This window comes from Eulemur rufifrons, chromosome 8 (genome assembly GCF_041146395.1).
Source record: "Eulemur rufifrons isolate Redbay chromosome 8, OSU_ERuf_1, whole genome shotgun sequence".
NCBI lineage: Eukaryota > Metazoa > Chordata > Mammalia > Primates > Lemuridae > Eulemur > Eulemur rufifrons.
Genome location: NC_090990.1, coordinates 90,812,838 through 90,832,827, shown reverse-complemented (window position 1 = coordinate 90,832,827; position 19,990 = coordinate 90,812,838). Strand labels below are relative to the sequence as shown.

The 19,990-nt window shown below is 36.4% G+C and overlaps 1 protein-coding gene across 1 annotated transcript in view; it reads right to left on the bottom strand.

The window, feature by feature from the left end:
* CEP350 (centrosomal protein 350) overlaps positions 1-19,990 on the bottom strand; it is a 159,567-nt gene that overhangs the window by 53,276 nt on the left and 86,301 nt on the right. Inside the window, exons 22-27 of the mRNA XM_069480283.1 lie at positions 18,520-18,689; positions 13,292-13,488; positions 12,532-12,716; positions 11,615-11,702; positions 5,842-5,988; positions 976-1,133 (exon numbers count right to left, since the gene is read on the bottom strand). Coding sequence (XP_069336384.1) covers positions 976-1,133; positions 5,842-5,988; positions 11,615-11,702; positions 12,532-12,716; positions 13,292-13,488; positions 18,520-18,689 — 945 coding nt within the window. The remainder of the gene's footprint in view (positions 1-975; positions 1,134-5,841; positions 5,989-11,614; positions 11,703-12,531; positions 12,717-13,291; positions 13,489-18,519; positions 18,690-19,990) is intronic.

Here is a 19,990-nt window from a genome sequence, read left to right as displayed (position 1 = left end):
AGTTACGAAATGGCTTTCTTACAATATAGTGCCAATATAATAACTGCACCTACAGAAAGTATGGGTTTCGTTTACAACTTTTTGACCATTCTAAAACTAATTAAATGATACATTGGTATCACATATAAATATAAAGCATTATTATATTTACTGATGTGTAGTACACTGCCAAAAGATATCAAGATATAATTTAAGTTCAATCTGTGATTCAAATTGCTAACTTAAAATGACAGTCAACAACAGTTTCTAATGTCTCTCTTTTCTATATATAATGTATTTCAAGGAAGCTAGATGTGAGACAGATAGTGGTTATAGAGGCAAGGATACAGTCCATAAGCAGCTAATTCATAACCATATTTAATTAAATATATACTCCTAAAAGTAAACTCTCACATAAACATCATTTTATATGGTCAAAGGTGATGTACAACTGAGCTACATCTAAGCAGAAGTAGCTTTCTTTAAGCATCTTTAAGAAATAATTCTTTGTAATATTTTAGAACAATGTTAGACTGCCAAATCATTCAACATCCCAGGAGAATTTCAGCCTTTCTGGTTTCAGCTGAGCAACTCATACCTATTCACGAGGTTAAAATTTCACTCTCCTATTTGGATAAGCCTGAGAGCCACTAGAGAGTCACAGGATGAGATATCAGAATGTACCATTAATTGCTCCCCCAAGTTGGTAGACATGTCCTTAGAAAACACTGTCATGGGTACACATGCAAATACTACTTTGGGTTTTTTTTGTTTTTTTTTTTTTAATAAGAAACCTGTCTGTATTAAAATGAGAAAAACTGTCTTATAAATAAGATATACAGTTAACTGACTTCTAGGTTGATCTAATACTTCTGCTAAAATGCTACTGAATCCATAAAATATTTTCTTGCCTCAATCTAATGAAGTATATTAAAAATATTTGTTGCCACTACTTTCAAGGTAACTAAACAGACGATATTTGTAAAAATGAATTACTTTTCATCCATCCGGCTTCTCATTTTCTTCAGTTTCTGCATAATACTGCTAGTTTCACTGCTGGAAATTGAGATGGGAGAAGGACTACGGGTCTCCAAGTCAGTTGGACCAGGACTAGTTGCCTTATTATCCTTTGTATCATCATCACTATGAGAGTCCTGCGACAAAAAGAAGCAAAATTTTACTGGACTTTAAAAGGATCTTGAAGTTATCTTAAACACTAAGTTTATCCTCAAAACAATGTAATGTTGAAAATAAGACATTTCTTAAAGGACAAAACATATCAAACACTTAAAAATGGTTAAAATAGTAAATTTTATGTTATGTATATTTTATCACCATATATAAATATATATATACACACACATATATATGTAGAGAGAGAGAATGAGAATATCACAATATTTAATAATTTAAAAAAAAGAACAGATGTAAGAAATCCAAAGAACTTCTGCCACTAGTAATCTAGTATTTAAATGTTCTCTGGCCATTATCTTAAGTGAGACAACTAAGACATAGAAAGACAAAAACCACATAATCTCATTTATAAGCGGGAGCTAAATAATGTGTACACATGGAAGCAGAATGTGGAATGATGGAAAATGGAGACTCGAAAGACTGCGTTAGGGGGAAGGGAATGGGTGATGGGAGGTTGGCTGGTGGGTATAAAATGTATGTTGCTTCAGTGACGTATGCCCTGAAAGCCCTGACTTCACCACAATGCAATATATCAATGTGCAAAATTGCACTTGTAACCTTATGAACACTGAATAAATGTCTTTTCTGATTTTTTAAAGTTGAACCACTCAAAAGGAATACAAAATTAGACACTGTAACTATATAAAACATATATGTACAGACATGAAGAATACACAGAAGACATAAGTTATTTTAATCATACTGGGGGATAGATTAGTTCCTTTAAAATATTCCCTATGGAAAAATATTATTTTCAAAAATTAAAAAAAGTTTATAACGAAAACACATAGGAACTATTAGTTTAATCAATACATTATTTCTGATGAGCAAAAAGTAAAACTTTAATTACTTAGTATGTCACTCACAAATAGTCATTTATTCTAATTTTTCAGGAACATGGGTAGGGATAGTCATGACTGTTTGTATTTTGTGAAAAATACAAAGTACAGCTCTTCTTCTTCCCTTTCTTCTTCCTGAACAGTTCAGTCTTATTTTTTTTTTTTTTTTTTTTTTTTGTTGAGACAGAGTCTCACTTTGTTGCCCAGGCTAGAGTGAGTGCCGTGGCGTCAGCTTAGCTCACAGCAACCTCAGACTCCTCGGCTTAAGCGATCCTACTGCCTCAGCCTCCCGAGTAGCTGGGACTACAGGCATGCGCCACTATGCCCGGCTAATTTTTTCTATATAGATTTTTAGTTGTCCATATAATGTCTTTCTATTTTTAGTAGAGACGGGGTCTCGCTCAGGCTGGTCTCGAACTCCTGACCTTGAGCAATCCACCCGCCTCGGCCTCCCAGAGTGCTAGGATTACAGGCGTGAGCCACCGCGCCCGGCCCTGAACAGTTCAGTCTTAAATTCATTAGACGGGGCAGAGAACAAGGCAGGTGTCCATGAAAGGGTGGAGGGAGACAGGAGGCTGAGTGAGGTCTCAGAACCTGCGTGGGATGAAGAGGGCACCATTCTGCAGTGAATCAGAGCCCACGTGGGACAATGAGAATGTCTTCGTCTTAGTGGTTCAGCATATGAAGTCAGAAACACAAACATGGTGAGGATGGCATTCCCACAGAGAACTTTCTGGCACAGGTGTCAGTGTCCAAAGAGGGTAAGAAAGGTATAGAGAAGGGTTTAGGGGATGAGGAATAGCCCAGTTTGGAGAGTCAGAGCCCAAGTGGGATGAGAAGGGTATCCACATGGAGAAGCGGGTGGTAGTGGTTATGGAAGATGGGTTCATGGGATAAATGATCAAATCGTTAACTATGTTAAGGAAAATGTTAACCATTTATCTGTCAGAGAAGGGAATTTCAAAACAGAGAAAGCAAGAATGAACCTTGTGGTGCTGGACTGGTATTAGAGGAATCAGTATGAACTCACGATTTTTTTAATATATACACACACACACACAAATGTGTTTACTACCTCTACATACATTTACATATGCCCTAGATTTGTTACTTAGGATAAGCAAAGCCTGAATAGCAATGAGTACTCCTAGCACCAGTGTTTGGTTTCTAAATAACTTTCCTCCTTAGGAAATGGCTAATTCTAAGGCTGGGGCAGGGAAAGTACAAAATGATCCTAAAACATCTTGTTGCTCCAGAAAGCATGGAAGGACTCAAGACTGATAGGATATACCAAAAGGACATAGAAACTTGCATGAAAGGGGCTCTTATTGGCCTGATTTGGGACAAAATGAGCATCAAATAAATAATGATAGTAACAGATTATAAGGCTGGGTAAAATAGGAATCCATGAGTTAATACTGATATAGATAAGAGCATAAACGTAAATTTGATGAAGAAAGGATATTTATGTGGAATAATCTCAAAACATCTCCATGCAAATACTTATTAATGACAAAGGGAATGGCAGTAACTTTAGAGTGGAGTCTGATAGACATCACCTAAATCAAGTGATCGAGTCAACATCATCAGTAATGGACTAATCAAAATCATATGCCACCTGATCAAATGCAAAAGAAGAACACAGCATTACTTCTGTAATATTTATGCCAAAGATGTACGGCCTTAATCTAATCATGAGGAAACATGGCATGCCCAAGTTAAAGAACATTCTACAAAATAACTTTCATGATCTTTGTCAAGATAATGAGAGTCAAGGAAATTTTCCACACTGAAGGAGACTAAAGAAACATGAAAATTAAATGCAGTATGTGACTCTGAACTTACTTTTGCTATAAAAAAAAATCATTGTGTAAACTAAAGAAATTTAAAGGGTCTGTAGATTAAATGGTAGTAAAGTATCAATGTTAACCTCTAAGTTTGAGATTGTTTCAAAATTTAAAGGGCATCTTAAAAATCAAAGCACAGAATATTAGGAATTTTAAAAATTATACTGCTACATAGTCTGAGTTTTCCAACACTATACTGACATTTTATAGTACCTTAGAACAGGGCCAAATTTTTTCATACTTCTTGAGTAATACCCCCAAAATAAAGGCACCCAAAGCAAAATTGGACAAATGGAATCACATCAAGCTGCAAATCTTCTGCACAGCAAAGGAAACAATTAACAAAGGGAAGAGAAAACCCACAGAATGGGAAAAAATATTTGCAAACTACTCATCTGACAAGGGATTAGTACTAAAATATATACGGAGCTCCAACTACTCAATTGGGAAAAAAAATCAAATAATTCGATTAAAAATGGGCAAAAGATCTGAACAGGTATTTCTCAAAAGAAGACACACAAATGGCCAACAGGTATATGAAAAAATGCTAAACACCATTAGTCATCAGATGTAAATCAAAACCACAATGAGTATCATCTGACCCCAGTTAAAATGGCTTTTATCAAAAAGGCAGGCAATAATGAATGCTAGCAAGGATGTGGAGAAAGGGGAACCCTCACACACTGTTGGTGGGACTGTAAATTAGTGTAAACACTATGTAGAACAGTATGGAGGCTCCTCAAAAAACTGAAAATAGAACTACCATATTGCTGGGTCTATATCCAAACGAGGGGTATTCAATATATCAAAACGATATCTGCACTCCCACATTTATTGCAGCACTATTCACAATAGCCAATATTTGGAATCAACTTAAGTGTCCAACAGATGAATGGATAAAGAAACTGTGTTACACATACACAATGGAATATTATATAGCCAAAGAAAGAATGAAATCCTGCCATTTGCAACGACACGGATGGAACTGAAGAACATTATGTTAGCTGAAATAAATCAAGCACGGAAAGGCAAATCTTAACATGTTCTCATTCATACATGAGAGTTAAATATTTAAAACAATTGATCTCATGAAGACAGAGAGTAGAATGATGGTTACCAGAGGCTGGGAAAGGTTACGGGGGAATGGGGATAAAGTGAGAGGAAAAAAAAAGAATAGGTCCAAATTTTTTGTCTGAATACCTCCTTTAAATCTTGTATCTTTGTATTAAAATTGGATGGCTGAAATAAGTATCCTATAAAGAGCAAAATAATCTTTCCCATTAATTCAGAGGAATATATTTGGATTAATAAGCAAGAGCAAAGCTCTTTGTCTCAATTTGGTTTATAACTGAAAAACATTTTAAACTAAACTAATACTGTATAAGAATTATGTGTCCCTTTCAAAACTTGAATATTTCATAGGAAAAAAATTAAAACTCTCACTATACGTTAAGGCACTGCTATGGTCTAAATGTCCCCTCGGAAACTCACATTGAATCTTAATCCTCACTGTAACAATATTAAGAGGGTGAGAAATCAGACCATGGTATTTGAAATGTGGGACGTCTGGGAAGTAATGAGGATTAAATGAGGTCATGAGAGTGGGTCATTAGTGGTTGTGTAAGAGGAGAAAGAAAGCACTGAGCTAGCATGCCCCTCCCCCTGTGATTCCCTGCACTACATCAGGACTCCACAGAGTCCCTGCCAGCAAAATGCCCTCACCAGTTGCAGTCTCTTGGCCTTGGACTTCCTAGCCTCCAGAACTGTAAGAAATAAATTTTCTTCCTTTGTAAATTACTCAGTCTTAGGTGTTCAGTGATAGCAACAGAAAATGGACCAAGACTGGCACATACATAGAACTTTATCCTACTTCATTTTTGTATTGTACTGCTTGAATGAACACCAAATTAGAACCCAAGACAGGGTTGGGTATTAGTAAGCAACACGAGGCAGAAAACAAACAATTATTTCGTGTAATTTACCAGTTTATTCTCCCCTGCAGACTTCAACTTCTCCTGTAGTTTTATGGTGGTCTGTCGGATCCTTTCTATCTCCTCTTGCTGTTTAAGAATCAGTTGTCTTTCCTTCCGAGCTGCCTTGTTGGCTTCTTGAAGACGTTTTATTTCTGCCTAGGGTTTAAAGAATTAGGAGAGGGATTGAGCTTTGTAGGAAAAAAGTCTAAAGTAACATTTTTTAAAAGCCATCATATACATTAAAAATAAATATGTATAGTATTTTAAAATAAAAGTAGTAACATTGAAAAGTTTTTTAAGTAATGACAAAGGAAAAAAGTCACGCAACTCCATCATTGTAAAATAATTTAACATGATTCCTTAATTTAAATAATCATAATTACAACAGACTGATAATTTCATATCATTCTTTCAAGTGAAAATGGTATTCCATGAAAAAAGTGGCTAGTTCAGCCTATAGTTCAAACAATTGCACAAATACTTTTTCTTGAACTAACAACAATCAGTGTACTCTGGTATCCAGCAAAAGAGCCTAATTCTGAACTCCCCATTTCTGCCACATAGTTATAATATGTAATTACAACTATAATAAATATCTTAGCACAAATATTCTTATGCTCTGATTCTTTTATTTCTAAATGGCAACTTTCCATAGGTAGCCAATTAGATCAAAGAGTATTTTTTGCGCATTTACTTAAAAAAATCCTTAAGTACTACAAATAGAAAACATAGTCACTCAACACTGGTGTTAAACATATTTAACAGTTTGCATATTTGTTTCAAATCTGTTTCAAAAATAAATCATTACAGGTGAAACCAAACTCCACTCCAATCTTTTTCCTTTCTTTCCTTCTTCCTCAGAAGTATATCATTCCTACATGTACTTTTGATGCATGAATTATTTCCACAGAACATATACTACTAAGTGGTTATTTAAAAAAAAATTATGAGCGGTATAATACTGTACGTATTCTTTGCATCTTGCTTTTCTATAAAAGCCAACATTATGGTTTTTAATAAATAAAGATCTAATAATAAACCGTCCGATATGACAGCCACTAGCTACATGTGGCTAGTAGCTACTGTACTGGATAGCACAGATATAGAATATTACCATCATTTCAGATATCTGTATAGATAGTGCTAATATCTAATGCATTCATTTTCCTACAGTATTATACTTTCTTGCAAGAACACAGTTTCCTCTACTGTCTTACTAAAGAAATTAAGTTGTTTCCATTTTCCCCTGCACAAATGTGAAAGCTTCTCTAGGCTACATAACAAGAAAGAACTGCTGAGTCATATTTTACATATGTCCTCAACTTAACTAGGTACAGTCAACTGCTCCCAAAATGGTTATACCAATTAACACTTCAACTATCTATGCAAAGCTGAAATGATAAAACTGGAGACTTAAGAGGCCTCAAACTCACATTCTTCCTCCTGAAAGTATTTGCCAAATTCTGAAGCAGTAGACAGAAGGCTAAGGAGCTAAGCCAGAAACATCTCAAAAGCAAAGCAGAAATCACTACAGTTTCTTGTGCTGAGAAAAAAAGGTTTACCCGAGTTTCAAGTGAAATCCCTGGAGGGCCACAACCTAAGGACAATGCAAACCAGACGTAGACCAAAGCTTACCAACTCTGCAACCCAACCCTAACCCAGCTCAGTCCTTGAATGGATTAAGGTGAACCACTGATGACTCTAACAGCATAGAAGAAATGAAAATCCTCTCCAGGGGAAGAAGACACCAGCTGGAGCCTTTGCAGTTATTATACACAGTGCCCAGCATTCAATAAAGAAATTACTAGGCATGCAAAGAAAAAGCATCATATGATAATTAAAAATAAAAACAGACAACAGTAGTAGACCTACAGATGGCTGCACACTGGCAGACAAGAAAAAAAACAAGGAAAGAATAGCAGACAAGAATCCTAGCACTCTGGGAAGCTGAAGCAGGTGGATCGTTTGAGCTCAGGAGTTCGAGACCAGCCTGAGCAAGAGTGAGACCCTGTCTCTACTAAAAATAGAAAGAAATTATATGGACAACTAAAAATATATAGAAAAAATTAGCTGGGCATGGTGGCACATGCCTGTAGTCCCAGCTACTCAGGAGGCTGAGGCAGGAGGATTGCTTGAGGTTGCTGTGAGCTACGCTGATGCCACGGCACTCTAGCCTAGGCAACAGAGTGAGACAGTCTCATAAAAAAAAAAAAAAAAAAAAAAAAAAGAATAGCAGATAAGAAAGTTAAAATCGTATGAATAATGTGTACAAAAAGTATAGAAAAGGGCAGAAAAATAGACTAAAAGGTAGATAATTTCAACAAAGAATGAAAATCTATTAAAAAAACAAAATTAAGAACTCATTGGATGGATTTAACATTATATGGACAAAGCAGAAGAAGCACTAATGAATTCAAAAATTGGACAATAAAAACTTTCCCAGTGGAAGGACAATGTATTTAGTTTAGTTTAAAAGGTTATTTTTTTTTCTTTAAGAATGAAATAAAAACAAAACAGAGCAGGAGAGAGATGTGGTAAATGGTCAAAAGATCTAACATGTCTAACTGAAGTCCCTGAAGGAAAGTAGAGAAAGAATGGGGCAGAAGCAATACAAGAAGTAATTTTTGAAAAATTGATGAAATACAACCAATAGATTCAAGCTCAGCAAACCCTAGAAAGAATGAACACCAAGGAAACCACACCTAAGCACATCATGGTATTACGTCATTAAATATGAGATGCCCAATTTCGAATCAAAAGTTTAGTTTATTATATCTCAAACAAGTAGTAGTGCAGTTAATCAAAGTATGCGCCTAAATTATTGACACAGTTTTGCCATCTTAACAGTAGCTTGTTTATGCCAGCAGTGAAGAAGCCTGGAGAGCAAGTGGCAATGAAATCGCAAAAGGCATTTTCCACAGCTTATTGAGAATTGAATATTTTTCCTTGCAAGAAGTGTTCCAAAGCCTGGAAGAAGTGGTAGTCAGTTGGTGTAAGGCCTGGTGAATAACGTGGATGACAGAGAGCTTCCAAGTCCAGTCTCTGTAGTTTGAGCAGCATTGTTTTTTGCAACATGTGGCCTTACAAAAGGATTGGTCTGTCTGCACTGACCAATCTCAGCTGCTTAATCTCAAGCATCCTCATAATTTTGTCTAATTGGTTGCAGTAGACATCCCTGTAATCAATTGACCAGGTTTCATGAAGCTATAGTGAATAATACCAGCACTGAACCACCAAACAGACACCATCAGCTTTTTTTGATGAATATTTAGTTTTGGACTATGTTTTGGCACTTCATCTTTATCCAACCATCGTACTGAATGCTTGCAATCGTCAAATAGAATCCATTTTTCATCACACGTAATAATATGGTGTAGAAATAGTTCGCCTTTATGTCATGACAGCAAAGAAAGGCAAGCTTCAAGACAATTTCTGTTCTGACGCTTGTTTAATTCACATGGTACCCATCTGTCCCCAGCTTCTTTACCATGTCCATTTGTTTCCAATGGTCCAATATTGTTGCAATAGTAATGTCAAACCTTGCTGCTAATTCACACATAGGTTGAGATGGATTTGCTTCCACTATGGCTTTCAGCTCATCATTATCCATCTTGGTTTCAGGTCACCCACATGGCTCATTTTTAAGAATGGAAAAATAAGCACCACGTGTACTCACCATCAAATTGGTTTCACTGATCATCACCTAAGAGCACATTCAGGAATAACACTGATCGGGTGTCAGGCAGATGTGGCTGGGGGAGGGGATGGGTGTATACATACATAATGAGTGCGATGCACACTGTCTAGGGGATGGACACGTTTGAAGCTCTGATGAGGGGGCAGGGAGGGGAAGGGCAATATACATAACTAAACTTTTGTAACCCCACAATATGCTGAAATAATAATAAAAAAAAAGAAAAAGAAAAAAAATCAATCATCACAATGAAACTTCTCAAACCGTTGATGTACTGTGCGTTCATTAGCCACAACCTTCTCAAACGCTCCGATAATATTTCGAGCTGTCTGCACTGCATTGGTTCCATGATGGAACTTATACTCAAAAACAACACAAATTTTTGACCTATCCATGGTTTCACAAAAATTGCTCTAAAAAAAAAAAAAATCTGAAAGATAATCACAAGCCAAAATGTGCGTTTGAAAGACTGAGGATGTGCCTTCACAATAAGGAAAAAAAAAAAAAAACAAGAAGTGTCAAAATGAAATATCAGAGATATCAACTGTCCACTCACTACTTAACGAAATCGAACATTTCATACTTAATTACCTAATAAAACTACTGAAAACTCAAAGACAATTTTTAAAAAATCATAAAAAGAGCCTTCAAAAAAACATTAAAACAAGTGATCTCTCCACCAAAATAATAGAAAGCAGTAAACAATGGAAAAACTTTAAAAGTGCTGAAAGAAAATAATTCTAGGCCTCTTAAAAATATCCTTCAAGAATGAAGGCGAAACAAATACATTTTCAAACTAACAAAACCAAAAAAATGTTATCACCAGGCATGCAATACTAGGTATATCAAAATTAAAAATTTTATGTTTCAAAGGATACTGTCAAAGTCAAAAGAAACTCCATACAAAGGGAGAAAATATTTATAAATCTTGCTTTTATTCTGTTTTACAAACAGAAAGCTATTGTAACACTCAAGAAAGTTGTTTACTTATTTTAACTAAAAAATGTTTTAATTTATTTTAAAACCACTTTTTCTGGATTAAAAAGACAGAATTTTGTCAAAAATAAAGTTGAGAATTTTTTCAAATTCATATCATCAGTAATGTTTCCTGGGGCAAATTTATAAAAAAACTAAGTAATAGTCCTATATATAACTCAAATAATTAGGTTGATAAATTAAAGAGTAGCCAGTACCTGACAACAGGTCAATAAGGGGAAAAAAAACTAGAATCTATTGAATACTTACCAGGCACTGTGAAATACATTTTACATATGTTACCTCATTTTATTCTCACAACCACCATATGAAGTATAATCCCACTCCTACAGATGAGGAAATTAAGTCTCAGAGAGTTACTTAAACTTGACCATGATTACATAGTTGCAAGTGACAAAGCTGGAATTCAAGTAATAGCAACTAACATTTATTGGGCACTTACCATTGTGCCAAAGTCTACTCTAAGTTTATTTTATGTATTAATTCACTTATTTCTCCCAACAAACCTATAAAGTATGTTACTATTATCATCCTCAGTTTACAAATGAGGAAACTGAGGCAGAGAGAAATTAATTAACTCATCAAGGTTAAGAAACTAATAATTGGTAGAGCTGGGATTTTAGCCTAGACAATCTGACTCTAGAGCCTGAATTCTTTACCACTACACCACCATACTGCCTCACCAGAATTCAAAACCAAGGTCTAAGTCCACTAACCCCAAATATTTGTCAATATGTAATTAATATGTCATGAAAATCCATTTAGGGAAACAATGACAAAAATTAATCCAAATTAATAAAACATATTAATTTTTAAAGTATGTATCTCAAAAGAATATTTTATGCTACTTAGTATAAAAGCAGAAGGTTTGACTGTATATTGTATTAGGTTAGCAGAGGCACACCATCCTTTAGGAAAAATACACTAAACTACCAAGCAACTCCTATAATTATAGTAGTATGGGCATAAAAAGTGGTATTAACTAAATCTCATTTAAGGAAATAAGAAAAAGAGATTAGGCAAAATAACAGATTCCACAAACTAACTTGCCTTATGATAAGTTGTTTTAAAGGAGTGTTTTTCCTAACATACCTTTTCTTGCTGCAACCTTAAGAGCAAACCACGCTGTTTCTTCCGGAGTGGGGGCATTTTATCATCTTCTCCTTTGTCTCGCAGATGTCTGCAAATAATATTTTTTATTGAGGCAAAGATTAAATTTCTATTACCTGTATTATGTCAAGAATTCTTTTTTTTTGAGACAGAGTCTCCCTCTGTAGCCTGGGCTAGAGTGCCATGGCATCAGCTTAGCTCACAGCAACTTCAAACTCCTGGGCTCAAGCAATCCTCCTGCCTCAGCCTCCCCAGTAGCTGGGACTACAGGCATGCATCACCATGCCCAGCTAATTTTTTCTACATATGTTTTAGTTGTCCAGCTAATTTTTCTTTCTATTTTTTAGTAGAGACGGGGTCTCACTCTTGCTTAGGCTGGTCTTGAACTCCTGAGCTCAAACGATCCACCTGCCTCGGCCTCCCAGAGTGCTAAGATTACAGGCGTGAACCACCGTGCCTGGCCAAGAATTCTTGAAAACTTAAAAGTCTATAAACCAATTTAACATTTTATAAAGTGGAAAACAGTTGCTACATGCAGCAATTCATAACCCAACAAAAATATTACTGGGTATATAATACATGCAAGCCCTAAATTGCGTCCTTTAAAGATAGAAGGACTTTGGGAAGTTCATAACATTGTAGGAAAATGAAGTATAAAATGACAACATACCCTAAGAGTTAGTTAAGTGATAAAAGAAAAATGCAAAGACAATGCTATGTCAGTAGGAAGAAAGTCTTCAAAGTAACATGAATCAAGTATGACTGCCACATTTCTAGCTTGAGAAACTGGGTTGCTCAAATCAAACTAATGAGGGAACAAAAACATCTTAAAACATAAATCATTTCCTTTTTATGAAAGAAAAAAATTAATGAAAACTATGCTCACTGAAAGAACTCACTTTTTCTGATGCTCTAGCCAGGCTAACTCAGCCTTAGTTTTCTCCTTCAAGGCCTTTTCACGGAGACGCAAGAGTGAAGATTGGTGAGCTGCCCTCATTTCCTCTTCTTTCATATACTGTCGAACCATTTCCATAGTAAATTTAGAAAAGCTATCCTGTCCTCCTGAGAATGGCATGCTCAGCTCCTAAAGCAGAGTTTTATTTCAAGTTTATCACATTCTAAACCTTTTGGAACTTAACTTCATTAAAAGAGGTACACATTCATAAAAACAAATTATGTATTTAATAAGGCCACCAACCATGTAAGACAACATTCTTTATAAAAAGGCATGTGAGAGGGATTAACATTCATCTGCTAATTTATTCAGCCAATAAAACTTTAATAAACAACTGCAAGCCAGGTACTGTCCTAGGGATAGAATGTGGGGTAAGACTTTGTTCCCAGTAACTAAAAGGCTTACATTTTGGAAGAAGAATGAACATAAATTTCTAAATAGAATAAAGTGTTAGAAGAGTGAAGCAAGTGAAAAAGCCACAGCGATAATATTGGCTCAGATCCTCAAAGTCCTTTATATGATTACAAAAACTACTTTACAAGGAAAGTGAAGCCAGATTTTATAGGAAAAAATAACATAAAATTGATAATCTAAGGAAAATAATTCTGGTAGTTGACAACTGAGTTCAGGTATAAAATTTATCCTCATACCTTTGAGAGAACACATCCACAACCATTTACCTCCATAGATAAAGTGAAACATACCTTGGCAGAAGACAGCGTAGTCTTTTCTGGGGAAGCTTCTTCATCAGAGTCGTCATGATGGCCTCTTTTCTTTTCCATGTTAAATCTGCGATGACTCTCAGAAGGTAGTAAAGATCGAAATGATTTTTCTTCTATTTCGTCTTCTGTCATGGATTCGTCAAATTTCAGGGAATATTCTGTTGCAATAGAAGTTGAATCTATAAGAATATAGAGAAAGAAGATAAGAGCTCTTACAAATCAATTAAAAAACCACAAATACATCTATAGGAAAAGACCAAGATCAGATGTTTAACAAAGGAAATATAAACAGTCAAAGTGAAAAAAAATTTAACATTACTAGAAATCAAAGAAATGCAAATTAAAATATTATTATGATGTTTGGAGACAGAGTCTTGCACTCTGTACTAGAGTGCAATAGCGTCATCATAGCTCACTACAACCTCAAACTCCACGGTTCAAGCAATCCTCCTGCCTCAGCCTCGCAAATAGCCAGGACTAGAGGCTAGCTGGGACTACAGGCATGTGCCACAATGCCTGGTTAATTTTTCCATTTTCAATAGAGATGGAGTCTTGTTTTTCCTTAGGCTGGCAAACTCCCAAGCTTAAGCAATCCTCCCACCTCAGCTTTCCAGATTGCTAGGATTACAGGAGTGAGCCACTGCAGCCGGCCTAAAATATCTTTCTAATTCCATGCTTAATTAGAAATATGATAGCTCTTTCAATCTGGTTCCTGTATGCCTTTGGCATTCCCCCTCATTCTTTTCTTTACTGAATACCTCCTCACTTTCTGGTACTACAAGATGCATCAGGCTCATCTTGAATCTTCCCTGCAGCCATAGAATCAATCATTTCTCCAAAGAGCTTTGCTTTCTTTCATTCGAGAACAATGTCTAGAAACCACAACTAGGCACTAGTTGTCTTTTTTACTATAGGGATATCACTTCTGTACTTGCTCAGTGGACATGGCTAGGTAATATGTGGTATGTACACTAACCCACACATACATGCATGTGCATACACACACACACAACTGCTTTTGAATCATCCAGCTAAACATGAATTCATAATTCATACTGATGTCTCTGACTCTAATCTAGTACCATAGGGTTCATTCTGGTCTTCCTTTCTTATGTATCTGTAACTTACCTCTCCAACACTGAGAAACCTGGCGCCCACCATCCAACACCCATTTACTTATTTGTTCAACCCCAATATATACGTAAAGAACTGTCAACCCACATAAAGAACTGTTTCACCCCTGTGAAAAATAAAATTATGAACTGCAGTTTAGGTTTATGTACTGTTACTATTGTATTAGTCTTCCAATTTCCACTCAAAACACCACTTTCCAAAGTTACTTAGGTCAGCTCTTCCCACCATCCCATACCTTTCAATCTGCCATATATTTGTAATACAGCTAGATTCATTTGTCACAGGCTGCATTACATCCTGGGGTCTCCCAACATCTGGGTTGATACTAAAATGTTAAAATTTTCTCTCTGTGATACACAGTTCCAGGGTTGTGAAAAATGCATAGCATCACAGAGAACATACAAATACCATACATAACAGTTCCTTCATCCTCAAAGCTTCCCTGGTGCATTCCCTTTGCAGTCAACTACATCTTCTTTCCCTAATGCCTGGAAACCATTCATCCGTTTTTCATCTCTATAGTTTTGCCTTTTTCCAAATGTCATATAAATGGAATCATAGAATACATAGCCACATGAGCTTGCTTCTTAGTAAAATTTATTAAAAAATCATCTAAGTTGTTGGTTAAATCAAAAGCTTATTCCTTTTAATAGCTAAGTAGTATCTCATTGTATGAATGTACCAGTTTGTTTATCTGTTCTCCTAGTAAAGAACATTTTGGTTGCTTCCAGTTTTTAGCAGTTGTGAATAATACCACTATGAACATCAACGTATAGATTTCTATGTGGACATAAGTTTTCAAATTACGTACGTGGTAAATACCTAGGGATGTGATTGCTAGATTGTACAGCAAACCTTATAAAATACCATGAAACTGTCTTCCACAGTGGCCATACAATTTTGCACTCTGACCAGCAATGAATGCAAGTTCCTGTTTCTCTGCATCCTTGTCAACGATTTGTATTGTCTGTTTTTTTAGATTTTAGCCATTCTAGTAAGCGTGTTGTAGTATCCTATGATGTTAATTTTTCATTTCTCTATTGACATATGATATTGAAGACCTTTTCCTGTGCCTATCTGCCATCTGTATATTTTCTTCAATGAAGTGTCTGTTCTGATCTTGTGTACATTTTTTAATTGGGTTGGTGATTTTCTGATTGTTGAGTTTTAAGAGTTCCTTGTATATTCTGGATATGAGCCCTTCATCAAATATGTGACTTGCAAATATCTTCTCCCAGTCTGTGGCTTGACTTTTCATCCTCTTAACAGTGTCTTTCACAGAGCAGAAGCTTTTAAATTTTGATAAAGTCCAACTCATCAATTATTTTCTTTCATGGATCATACCTTGAGGTATCTAAGAAGTCACTGCCAAACCAAAGGTCACTTAAATTTTCTCTTATGTTTTCTTTTATATATCAGTTTTTCTAATGGTTCAATTTCTTTGAATTGTGGTTGCCCCATGAACTCTAGCTGTCTTGATCTCTCCGGACTCCTATCTTCACTTCTTCAACTGAAGGAGACCACTGGGCTCCATGCTCTGCGATATGGAAACTCTTTAGGCAGTAAGCTGGTACAACCGCAATATGGAAACTCTTTAGGCAGTAAGCTGATACAACCGTAGTACTCATCTCATTTGTTTCCAGTCTCTCATGCATAAACATCATTCACTGCCTGATGCTCAATATCTTGAAAATTGTTATTTTATATGTTCTGCCTGACATTTTACCTGTTTTAGGAGAGAAGGCAAATCTGATCCCTGTTCCTCCAACATGGCCAGAAGTAGCAATCCAAGTAATTTAATTTAATATTGTTCAAAGAAGTTAAATAAATCAAAAAGTCACTCCTTCATGACATTTCAAAATAGTCACGTGACAATTATTTATTCATTGTTATTGGAAGCCAGGCAGCATGGTAAATACTCAAGATATGGCATGAAACAAGCCATACATGGTTACCATCTTTCCTTCTAAGACTCACAGAAATTATCAATAATTAAATTTGTCATTAGTATTTTCATTACAACCCACCCCCCTCTTTTTGAGACAGGGTCTGCTTTGTTCTAGGCTAGAGTGCAGTGGTGTCATCACAGCTCACTGCAACCTCAAACTCCTGGGCCCAAGGGATCCTACTGTCTGACCCTCTGGAGAAGAGAGGACCATAGGCACGTACCACCATGCCTAGCTAATTTTTCTATTTTTTGCAGAGCCAGGGTCTCACTATATTGCTCAGGCTGGTCTTGAACTCCTGGCCTTAAGTGATCCTCCTGCCTTGGCCTCCCAAAGTGCTAGGATTACAGATGTCAGCCAACATGCCCAGCTTCAAACACTATTATTAATGAGATAAAATTCAGAAGAAGTTAAATTGTTCTACAAGAAACAAATAATTTCTTTATTATTTTCTTATATCCTTAATTTCTCCCATGATACAGAAATTGTCATTATGAAGCCTAATCCTAAAATGAATTTCATTAGTGTTTAACCTAGCAGTCCACAAAACATTTTTGACTGTGCATATCAATAAGAAATCAGAGCATGCCTCCCAATATTTACAAACTATTATATTAGCCTTCCTGAACTGCCATAACAGAATACCACAGAATGTGTGGCCAAACAACAGATTTAGTTTCTCACAGTTTTGGAGGCTAGAAGTCCAAGACCAAGATGTCAGCAGGGTTGGTTTAGTGAGGCTTCTCTTCCTGGTTTATAGAGAGATACCTTCTTGCCCTTTTCTCTGTATGTGTGTACTCCTGGTGCCTCTTCTTATAAGGACACCAGTCCTACCAAATTAAGACAGCCCCCCTGATGACCTTATTTAATCTTAACTACCTCCTTCAAGGCCCTATCTCCAAATACAGTCACATGGGGCTTCAACATATGAATCTGAGGAGGAAACAATTCAGTCTGTAACATTCCACCCTCTAGCCCTGCAAAATTCATATCCTTTCTGAATGCAACATATATTCACCTTATCCCAACAGCCTGCAAAGTCTTAACCTACTTCAGCATCCATCAACTCCAAGTCCAAAGTCTATTTAAACATCACCTAAATCAGATATGGGTGAAATTCAAGGTATGATTTATTCTGAGGCAAAATTCCTGTCCAGCTGTGAACCTATAAAACCAGACAAGTTATGTACTTCCAAAATATAATGGTGAAACAGGCACAGAATAGACATTATCATCCAAATGAAAGAAATTAGAAAAGAAGAGGTGACAGGTTCCAAGCAAGTCTAAAATCTAGCAAGGCAAATTCCATTAGCTCTTAAGTCTAGAGAATAATCTTCTTTGGCTTGATGCTCTACCTTCTGGGCCCACTGTGGTGGCAGCCTCAACCTTCTGGGCCCACTGCGGTGGCAGCCTCACCTTCTGGGCCCATTACAGCAGCTGCCCTGCCTTCTAGGCCCACTGGGGCAGCAGCCCTACACCCTCAGCCCCTAAGATATGGAGAGGGGCAGACTGGCCCCTAAAAGTGTGGAGGTGACCCTACTCTCTGAAACCAACAAGGAGACAGCTTTGCTACACAGGCCTCTGTGCTCTGGGCCTTTGGTAACTGGCAGCCTTGCTGGTCTCTGAATTGTCCTGGGAGTTATTCTTCCCTTTTCTTGAAGGATAAGGCATGTTCACAGCCAGAGAAGCTCTACTGTTCCATCCTATAGAATCCCAAAAGTCTGAAAGTTCTCCTTTAGTGTCTCTGATGGTATAATCCCATCTCTATTCCTGGCTTCTGCTGATCAAATCCATGGGTCATCACTTTATGAAGTAATTGTCCAGCCACTCCAGAACACACTTTCTCATTTTTTACAATATGGATGGACTGAGAATTTTCCAAATCTTCAAGTTCTGGTTCGTTTTTGTTTAACAATACCTTCAATTAATATAAGCACTAAGGAGAAACCAGGTCACGCCTTTAATACTTTGCTTAGAAAGTATTCAAGCTAAATATACATGCCCATCACTTTTAACTTCTACTTTCCACAAAACACTAGAAAACAGTTTCAGTCAAGTTACTTGCCACCTTATAAACGAAGATCACCTTTCCTCCAGTTTCCAAACAAATATATGTGCAAAGAAAGTTACCTTTCTCATCAGGAAGAGATGGAACACTATCACTTCGTAGAGAATCATCTGCAGCAGTCTGAACCTGTTCATCAATGGAACTCTCCATCTTTTCACTATGAAGCTTCTTTTCATTTTCCTTATGAGATGGGACTGAAGGACTTTCTTGATGGCTGCTACCACTACTAATTCTGTTTATAAACAAACAAAACATCAGCAAAATAAGAATCGTAACTTCAAAATAAACTTATTTGGCCAAAGGACTGCTTTATAATCAAGATATGAAATGAAGAGAGATGTAATACGAAACATAAAAAGTGGATATAAGTCTGAGAATAAACTATCTTGGAAAAGATGAGTAGGGGAAAGGAAGGTTTCACGTTCAATTAATCATAACAGACAACCACTATTTTTCCTTTCATTTCAAAATCAAACTTCTGGGAAAGGGGGCTTCTACTCACTGTTTCTACTTTTTGACTTTTCATTAACATCACAATTTATCACAGTCTGTTTCCATCCCAACTGCTTTGCTAGAACTATTTTTTTTTTTTTTTTGAGATAGGGCCTTGCTCTGTCACCCAAGCTAGAGTACAGTGGCATCATCATAGCTCACTGCAACCTCAAACTGCTAGACTCAAGCAATCCTCTTGCCTCAGCCTCCTGAGTGGCTGGGACTATAGGCATGAGCCATGGCGCCAGGCTAATTTTTCTATTTTTTGTAGAAACGGGGTCTCACTCTTGCTCAGACCAGTCTTGAGCTCCTGGTCTCATGCAATCCTCCTGCCTTGGCCTCCAAAAGTACTAGGATTACAGGCATGAGCCACCATGCCCAGCTCAGAAAACTGTTCTTAATAAACTCTATCTAAACTTCTAATTGCCAAATCCAATAGATAATTTATTTCTCTGCAACATTAGATGGTGTTTACCTCTTTCTCCTTTTTAAAAAGGTCTACTTGCTAAAGAAAATGTAGTAAAATGTTAACATTAAGGTAATCCAGATGAAAGATATTTGACAATTTTTTCTTACTTTTGCAACTTTTCTGTAAGGCTGAAATTATGTCAAAATTAAACGTTAAATAAAAGAGCTCTCCTTTCTTATAATCCATGATTCTATTCTCACCTGCTTCTCTTCCCACCTCTCAAACAAATTTTCCTGTTTCTTTTACTTGCTTTTAATTTTTCTATCTTCCTTAAAATGATGGTGTACCCTAGGGACTTGTTTTGGCCCTTTTCTCTTTTATGCCACATATTCTCCTTGGGCAATCTTATGCATCCTTACAACTTTAATTCCTGTCATTTAGATTGAGCCTCAAATCTTTGCCCTTCCTGTATCCAAATGCCAAGTGAACTTCTGTTTTTGGCTATCCTTCAGCCAACAAACTAAACATACATTCTGTGAAATTTCCTTTCTCCTCTTTGCTTTTCTTAGTTTATTCATTCATTTAAAAAAACAAAATATATTAGGAACCTATCATGAGCCAGGTTTTGAGAT